The sequence below is a fragment of the Onychostoma macrolepis genome, chromosome 04 (genome assembly GCF_012432095.1).
Source record: "Onychostoma macrolepis isolate SWU-2019 chromosome 04, ASM1243209v1, whole genome shotgun sequence".
In the NCBI taxonomy this organism is placed as follows: Eukaryota; Metazoa; Chordata; class Actinopteri; order Cypriniformes; family Cyprinidae; genus Onychostoma; species Onychostoma macrolepis.
The window spans coordinates 6,360,230-6,370,040 of record NC_081158.1 but is presented as its reverse complement, the minus strand read 5'-3'; the positions used below and the strand labels follow the sequence as shown (position 1 = coordinate 6,370,040).

Below are 9,811 nucleotides of genomic sequence, written 5' to 3'. Positions count from 1 at the left end.
TTCACAAAGCAAGGTGTGGAGACCTTCTTCATCCAAAAGTTGTTCCTTCACTGAGATGTTTAGAATTTTTCTCACCGAACGGATCAGCCGCTCCCAGCTTCCTCCGTGGTGAGAACCTGCCGGCTGATTAAAGTGCCACTGAACTCCTTTCTCTTGCAAGTTCTTTGCTATCTTGCAGGTGTTCCATTCTTTTATTGATTTTTTTAACTCACTGTCAGCCGACCTGAAATTGGTTCCATTATCAGAGTACATCTCTTTGACTTGTCCTCTTCTTGCAATAAATCTTCTAATTGCATTGAGGCATGCATCAGTGTCAAGTGAAGATGCGACTTCTAAATGTACGGCTCGTATGGCAAGGCATGTAAAGATGACACCGTATCTCTTTATTTGCCCTCTTCCTCTTTTCACCAGAAATGGACCAAAGTAGTCAACACCGACTCTTGTGAATGGAGGACTGTCAGGCAGAACCCTGCATCTTGGTAGATCAGCCATGAGTTGCTTGCCGGCAGTTCCATGTAATTTCTTACAGCTGATGCATCTGGACAAGAACTTTCTAATAGCGCCATTTGCTCCGGGGACCCAAAATCTTTGACGCAGTTGTGCCAACATATGATTTCTCCCAGCATGAGCTGTAACATCGTGAATGTGCTTCAGCACAAGCACTGTGATGTGTGAATCCTTTGGCAAGATAGCTTGCTGCTTGGAATCCTCTGGCATTGCTGCGGCTCATCCTTCCACCAACTCTAATGACTCCGTTTTGAAGTACAGGGTTCAGCTTGTAAAGTAAACTACTTTTCTTTACCCTTTGATGTTCCTTTAGCATAGTCAAGTCTTCTTTTAAACTTTGTTTTTGACAGTATTTCACGATTTCTCTTTCTGCTTCAGTCAAACCTTCACAGGTTAGGTGTGTTCCTTTGAAAGCCTTTTTGAACTGATTCATTCTGTTTTCTCCGTGTGAGTTTGATTCTTTTCTCTTTGCTTTCAGTTCCTTAAGCAAATCTTTAAATTTCAGAAACCAGGCCACAGCGCGTTTTAGTTTTGTCCAGGATGAGTAATAGGTCATCAACTGTTTCGTAGCATCTTTGGGCTCTTGTGTCTGAATAACAAGCGCTCGAACTTCCCTTTTAACCTCTGAGCCGTCAATATCCAGCAGTACAGGATCTGGATTTTTTGGCCACTGGTCTTGTGCACAGAGCAGGAAACTGGGTCCTGAAAGCCAGCTTTCACTATTCAAGAATGCTTCAACAGTCTGTCCTCTCGAGACATGATCAGCAGGATTCAAATTGGAATTTACATACCTCCACTGTGAAGTCTGAGAGTGCTTCAGGATTGTTGTGATCCTATTGACAACGAAAGTCTTGAATCTTGTGCCCTCGCTGTTCAAATATTTCAGCACAGCTGTGCTGTCTGTCCAAAAAATTGATTCGTTAAGTTCCAGTTCAAGCTCTTTCTTCAGAAGCTTGTCCATCTTGATGGCAACTGTTGCTGCAGTCAATTCCATTCTTGGTATGGTTGGAGACTTTAAGGGCGCAACCCTTGCCTTCGCCATAATCAGGGTGGATTGAGCTTCACCGCTCGCAGTGCGTAGCAGTAGGTAACTTGTTGTTCCGTGTCGTCTTCACTAGCATCAGCAAAATGATGTAACTGTGCAAAGACTGGGGCACCAAACTGCTTTGATTTTACACATCTGTCAACTCCAAAGGTCTTAAGCTGTTGCAAACCAGACATCCACCTTTTCCAACTCTTAATGACATTATCAGGCAGCTCTTCATCCCAGCTATACTTCTGCCGGCACAAGTCTTGCAAGATTCTTTTGGCTGGCAGTACCACTGGAGCGAGAAAACCCAACGGATCAAAAATGGAACAGAGGAGGGAAAGCAGGCCTCTCCTAGTGTGTGGTTGAACTTTGAGGTTGATTTTGAACTTGAACTGATCCGTTTCGGCACACCACTGGATTACCAATGCTCTCTCCATTGGCAAGTTATCTTCATCCAAGTCCAAATCCTGAAAACCCTGGGCCCTTTCCTCTTCAGGAATTGAGTTGAGTAGCCTTCGACTGTTACTCGACCATTTAGTTAGTCGAAATCCACCTCTTGCCAACATGCTCCTCAAGTCAGCGCAAAGGGTGATTGCTGTGTCTTCATCTGTAGTCGACTTAAGACAATCGTCTACATAAAAAATTTTCCTCACAGTTTTGGCAGCTTCTTGACCAAACTTATCCGCAAAATCTGTAGCACATTTCTGAAGTGCAAAGGTTGCAACGCTTGGCGAAGATGTTGCACCGGAGATGTGGACCAACATCTTGTGTTTGACAAGTGCCTGCTCGCAGTTCCCTTCGGGCCACCAAAGAAACCTGAAGAAATCTGTGTCTTCATTGCTGACTCTAACCTGGTGGAACATAGCCTCCACGTCAGCCATGACCGCCACGGTCTCTTGTCGGAACCTTAAGAGGACCCCCAACAGCGAGCTTGTTAGGTCCGGTCCCTGAAGGAGCTGTTGGTTCAACGATGTTCCTTGAAAGCTTGCTCCACAATCAAAGACAACAGGCAGTTTTTGCTTAACTGGATGTCTAACTCCGTGATGAGGCAGATACCATGTTCGTCCCTCAGTAGACTGACATTCAACACTATCCAGCTTCACTGCGTAGCCTTTCTTGAGTAGGTCATCCATAAATGCAACATATTCTGCATGAAACTTGACATCTCTGGAGAATCTTTTCCTTAGGTTCAACGCACGTTGCTCTGCGACTGATCTGTTGTTTGGCATGCACACTGACTTGTTCCTCACCGGCAGACAAACACTGTAATGACCAACCACAAGTTTTGAGGACTGAGACACCATGTCAATAAACTGGTGATCATCTTTGGACATTTCAAAGACTTCATTTTGTCCAGCATCAGGAAAGTCCTGCTTGAACTGCAGTTGCCAAAGATCTTCTAGCTTGGCTACTGAGATACGATTGGTGGTGACTCCTGTCGATGTGCATGTCTCCCTCATATCGCTTCCACCTCTGAGTGGTCCATTTACTGTCCAGCCTAATATTGTTCTTACAGCATATGGGCCGTCATCCACACTGCTAATCACCTGCAGTGGTTCCATTGCCTTGGGAACATTTGCTCCTATGAGTAATCCAACCTCTGCTTGGATAGTGGGGAGTTTCACTTCCTTTAAATGAGGCCAACTGTCAACATCCTCTTGGCGGGGAATATTGTCTTTGGTTACGGGGATGGTTTTCTGTGAAAACACCTCAGAAAGTTTAATAAAGTGATTGCCATCCAAGCTACTGATTTCCATTCCATTCACAATGCAAGTGTTAACAATAGATTCATTCCCCATTGTTTGCAACAAGATGCTTGTATTTCGTCCATTCATACTTAGTCGATTTATTAGTGACTCCGTAGCGAAAGTAGCTGAGCTACCTGGATCCAAAATGCGACGTTGTCACTGCCTTGGTTCCTTTTTGTGCTTTGACACACACAGGGATGATCGAAGAGCACAGTTTTCCTTACCGGCCCGGTGACAGCAAAAGTTTCTTTCATGTGTACAAGGGCACTTGAACGGATTGCTGCTCACAACGCTCACTTGTGGCTTCTTCTCTCAAGCCTTTAGTGTTCATGTGTAGCAGTGTGGGATGCAGTCGCGAACATTCTTGACACTGAGCTTTTTCTTTACAGCTGCTACTCATATGACCATGTTTCAAACATGCAAAACACAGACCCTTGCTTCGTAGGAAGTCAATCTTGTCTTTGTGCGGCTTGCTCTTGAGTTTTCTGCAGACTGTGAGACTGTGTTGCTCTCCTTGCAATAAACACAAGGCTTGCTGTTTGCGTCCACTGAGACATTTTGTGATTTTGGCGTTGGTTGTTTGTCGTTTCCAGTTTGGGAGGAGACAATGGCTGCTGTAAATACTTTCTTTGGTTTGAGTGTCTCTATGTATTTTAGGTTTGTTTTCTGTTGTACTGGTTGTTTTGGCCTGGTGGTGGCTTCTTGTATGTTCCCATAAAATGGGTGTAGTAAATATCTAACTTGCTTGTTGACAAATTCGACGAACTCCTTGAACTTCACCCTTTTCCTTGTTTTTTCTTGTAGGTCGATGCAGACTTTCTCCAAGCTTCTTTGAGCTTGTATGGCAGCTTGTTAGCCAGTGCCTTTATGTTAGCTGTGTTGTCCAAGTCTTCCATGTAGCTTATATCAGTCATTGTGTTGCAGCAGCCTGTGAGAAACAATGCGAAAGACTGCAGTGCAGCGCCATCTTCTGGCTTGATTGTCTGCCAATCCAAAGCCTCCTTTATGTAAGCTTCTGCAATCTTGTAGTCATCACCGTAAAACTCCTTCAGCATTTCTTTCGCTTTAGCATAACCTGCTGAGGATTCCATGTGAATGCAGCTTTTACCAACTCATGTGGTTGTCCACCGTGTACTGCAACAAAACTGTAGGCGATCACGACTGTCACCAGTGCGATCCTCAACTCCATGTTCAATAGATCTGATAAAGGATTTATACTCAAGCGGATCACCCTTGAATGTTGGAATGGTGAGCTCAGGGAGTAATGTGGCTTTACGATTCTTCACAAGGTACTCAGTGACGTCAACTTGCTGAGAGATAGCCTTGCATAAACTATCAAGCACTGGTCCATCATTGAGGTCCATGTTTGTTGCAGGCAGGGCTCTCTGCGGCCTTGCTAGCTGAACCTTGTTCTCAAGGTTGAACGTTGGCGGGGAGTGCTGTGTTTGTGTTTGGTAGGTGGTGTTCACCTTTGTTTCAGCGATCTGTTCATTAGCTTCTATACTGCTCTCGGCTGTTTGTGTGCATTCATACTTTTGCAAAACTTCCATTTTTGCATCTGACTCTGCATTCTGCATTGCATGCATCTCCTTTTTGGCCTTTATCGCAGCCTCTATTCTTTTTTTGCTCGGCCTCAAACTCAGCTTCTCGCCGCTTTTCTTCTGCTTGCAGCTGAGCTTCCCTGCATCTTTTTTCTGCATGCCAATCTGCTTCTTCCTTTTCTATGGCTAGCTTCTCTCTTAAAGCTGCAGCCTTTGCCTTTAATGAAGCACGCTCCATTTCTGCCTTTATTCTGACTGAAGATGATGATGACACACTTCCACATTGTGATCCGTGTCTACTTGACCGTTTCGTGGTAGTTTTTGATGATGTAGACCTACTATCTGTGGGCATTACGTGTTTATCACACTCTTCAGCCTGCTCAGAGCATTTCATGACATCTTTCATCCATTCCTCACATTTCCAAAAAAAAATAATTTATTGACTTATTTTTAAGATCAAACCAATTCTTTTGATCATCCAGAAATTCTTCGTCAGACATAAATCTTCTCAAACCAGAATTTAAGTTGGAAAATTCTTGCTGCAAACCACTGAAGTCCACACGCAATTTATTTTTGACAATGTCAGCGTTAGCATCATCTTCCATTAATTGCTCAATAAGCTTTACCATGCTCGTTAACTGGGATAACTTATATCTGCGTGCATGAAGCTGTCTTGACCTATGTTCATCCACAGCCTTCTCAGTCATTTTTACTTTCCGTTTTTCACTGTCTTGTTCATCCATAACAAACAAATGTTTCCACACTTAACTAGTGCAAATGTCAAAACCATAGGGTGAGCTTAACACACGTAAACTGTGTTCCACTTCGTCGTTCGGCCGAAAAGCATCCTTTTTTCTATTCATTTTTGTTTTACGGCCGCGCGCACACCAACCGCACTCCTTGTCATACTATTAACGATCCCCAGCAAAACAAGGGCAGCCACGACTTACAGATTCACCTTGAAAGTATTCTCCTTCCGTCATTTGTCTCGAGTCAGGCCGGTCCAAAGTCCAATAATCCATGCAGAGCAAGTTTTTTGACTAATATGTAGATTTCCACTGAATGAAGCCTTAGTTTGACGCTTTGTCCACTCTTTTCGTCTGAATCCACATCAATAAATCCACAGAACCACTTGTGCAAAACTGTATTCGTTTACTAGGTTGGCAACAACAAACACAATCCAAAGAATATTACAGAAAAAATTAAAACGATTAATTAACGACAAAACCAAAAAAAAAGAAGAGAGAAAAAAGGTCAAAAAACTGTGTGGCTCCACTCTATGCTTGCCTCACTGTTTCCACACACTCACCCCTCTCCCGAGTGTATATCCCCCAACAATTAAAGGTGCATGCAGTTAAAGGTAAAAAATGCGATAGCAGTCCTATAATCCCAAACTATCATAAATGTAATATAAATGCACTTTGAATTATCCACACACATTTTAGATAACACAATTAACTCCTTGAAAACTTTAAATATTAACTGCATCAACTTGTAGATACTGAAAATATTCCCTTCAATATCCTCCACATAAATGAATCATGTAAATTACTATTTAACGCATAAATTAAAATTATTTATTAACTGCATTTAGGCTCCTACACATTCATTTGGACAACTTTAAAGACGATTTTCTCAGTGTTTTGATTTTTTTGCACCCTCAGATTCCAGATTTTTCAAATAGTTGTATCTCAGCCAAATATTGTCCCATCCTAACAAACCATACATCAATGGAAAGATGATTTATATTTTGTGATGTATAAATCTCCATTTCAAAAATTGACCCTCATGACTGGTTTTGTGGTCCAGGGTCACATATTGTTGTGAAATATTATGTTATTCTCTCAGTTATTGTCTGGCTAATTATAGGACATGCTAACAAGGAAAAAAATGAACTATGAAGAATGAAAAGACTTACCCCTCTGTCTTGAGTGGCAAAGTACCAGGTGTAAGGAGTCTCATTGACGACTGAAACATTGATGCCTGAAGCTGTGCCACCCATGGTTCTGGATATTCTGTTACATTAAAACATTAAACTTTGGTCAGTATTTAATAGTGATGGAAGATAAATAAGAAAGTTAAGAAAAAAGTAAGATCAGAAAAACAACAACAACTGGAATGGTATTAATAATAACTAAAGTAAAAAGAACCTGATTTTATTCCTGTTCAGAGAAGTCCGTGACTGAGAGAAGAGTGAAGTCTGCTGCTCTTTATAAACCAGCCGTCAGCATGAGACGACAGAAGGGGGCTGAGCTTAAGACTACTTCACAGAGAAATGAATATAAGATATAATATCTTGTTTAATCAGTTTTCATACGCTATGTACCTAACAAGAAACCAAGAGTTAAATATTATCACAGGTGACTTATAAAAAATCTGACCTTAAAAAAACTTTTATTTTGGATGTGATTTAATCGTTTGACAGCACTTTATATATATATATATATATATATATATATATATATATATATATATACACCATAGGGCTGTCGCGATTATATCGGTATTGACGATAACCGTGTAATCTTAGTTCATGTTAATTTCAGCATTTACTAATGCATTATTAAAATCACAAGTTGCGATATATCGATGTTGTGAATTCTTATGGCCACAATAACCGTGAAATGAAAAATCTAATATCATGACAGCCCTAATATACCGTATTGACCCGAATATAAGACGACGTACCTTTTTGAAAACCAAATCTTGTTTTGTTTTTTTCTGTTTTTTTCTCACATTTTTTTTATAACACGCATTACTTTCATATTGCATATTTTTCCTATTTTAATTTTTGTTTTGAAAGTATGGTAAATACTGGTAAAATGTACCAACAATGACATTTAAAAATATACACTTTTTGATATATCGTAATAACAGGTAGACCATCTGAATTATATAACATTGTCCACCCATCTCATAGTAGCCAACCAAAATTTTATTATCAGTAGAAGTGAAATCTTATTGTAATCTTCAAATCTGGGTACTGTTTTATGTTATAAAATCACTTACAGAGGAAGTTTGGTCCCATTTGGTCCCTTTACAACACACATTACATTTACATATTTCACGGCACACTCGTTTTAAGCGTGTTTGGCTCCACCTATTGTTGTGGGTGTATTACAGACATGTCAAAGTCTAGACCCCGAATATAAGACAACCGCATTTTTTCAGATGTATTTCCAAGAAAAAAACATCGTCTTATATTCTTTTTTTATATATAATATGCATTTCCCTTCTCAGCTTGTGAAAAAGCTGTTTTATGATGAGTTTTGAGTCAACATATGACTCTCATCACCACCTGTTTTTTGGTGGTTATCAGTGAATTACAATGGTTCAAGACAGATATCAGTACTTAAAACATCAGGCTATATCAGTTAATGAAATGTTTTATTACCATGAATTTAAGTTAGGTCTGTAAAACCTAAAATATTGCCACCACATTTTTTACAGTGAAGCTCTGGCAAACACAGTAGAGCCCTGCACGGGCCTAAAATTTTGGCCCTAGTCCGGCCTGCGTCCGACAGCTCATCAGAATTCTCGGCCCGAGTCCGACCCGAGCCCGTCTTTTTTCCACCTTCTCCCAAAACAGCTTATCTACTACTGTTTCAGCTATTAAAACAGTTCAGTTTTGTATGAAATGGCAAAGTGATTGTAATTCGTTTCATTATTTTATTAAGTTAATTTAAAAAAACGTTTGGAGCATTTTTTTTTATTCGTTAAATGTAAGTTTTTGTTTTTTAAAGTAACGACCAAGCGGCCAGCGGCAGACAGCGAGTTGATCATAGCCTATATGTTTGATCAATTTAGCTTTTTCAGATCATCACGACTTCTCTAAAATTAATCTATAATTATAAAACAGCTCCACAATGTTAGTTTAAACGCTTGAGCTAGATAAATGTGCACTGATGCATATCCAGTAGTTTGTGCGGAGAGTGAAAGCTGAAGCGCGCTTTACAGGACGCGCCAGAGCGATCACTTGCATTGGAAACATTTCAAAATACGCTGTCATTTTTGCTCATAAAGGTAAGAGTAAAAGGCTACGTTGTTCTGAACTGTAAAGGGTCTGCTTTTATTTGTGTGCACTCACAATATCAACAAAACGTGCCTTCATAAAAAAAAAAAAAAAGCAGTTTCGGTTTTGAGCAAGCGGAGCGTTTCTGAAAAACCGAAACACAGCATATAGCCTACTTGCCTCACTGACTTGATAAATATAGTATCTATAGAAAGCTTTGAATTACTACTTTAAAACGAAATAATTCGAATCGAAAACAAAAACTCTTTCAGAATTCTATCCTTCAGAATAAAATCCCTAAAGATGCATTTCTCTCTAAAGGCGCATCCAGTGAGGAGATGGCGAGTCAGGATCATCATCAAATGCATCAAAAATGCAGCTTTTCCCGAAGCATTGGGAACTTTTTGTAACTCCACGCTCCAACTTCTTCCTGATGCTCTGCATGGTGACCTGTATGCTAATGTGTGCGTATGCGTTGCGTATTGCTTAGGCGATGTATAATATTTATAATATAATCAGTATTTAATTAGCCGTGTGTGCTCTGCGCGTATATGGGCACAATAAAAGGAGCAACATGATCTCACAGAATTCCGTGTAATGTTCACGGACTTAATTAACCTCCGAATCTGTGGTGGCATCACGGAATCGCCGAAAATATTCCGTGATGGGCTCACAGAAGTGATACCAATGTAAGTCAGTGACAGGCATCAGCCGTGCTCCACGCACGGAAACCCTTAGCATCAATATGCCGACGCGATACTGGGAAATTTATCGTCATCATTATTGTTCAGAACTGGGTAGGTTTAGGGTAGGGGTGGGGTCAGGTACTCCAGTGAAAGTATAACTGCATCGGAGTCACTCTTTTTACGTGGTCCGATGCAGCGCTGGTGTTGAACCGGTGAATCCGTGCATGGACCACGGCTGATGCCTTCTGTGAGCCCAGCACGGAATTTTCGGCGATTCCGTGATACCA

The 9,811-nt window shown here is 40.8% G+C and overlaps 1 protein-coding gene across 1 annotated transcript; it reads right to left on the bottom strand.

Annotated features, from left to right (window-relative positions):
• Positions 1 to 553: 553 nt before the first annotated feature.
• On the bottom strand, positions 554 to 1,549 carry LOC131538457 (uncharacterized). The gene has a single exon (XM_058772333.1). The coding sequence runs from the start codon at positions 1,547 to 1,549 to the stop codon at positions 554 to 556; it is 996 nt and encodes a 331-aa protein (XP_058628316.1).
• Positions 1,550 to 9,811: the final 8,262 nt, after the last annotated feature.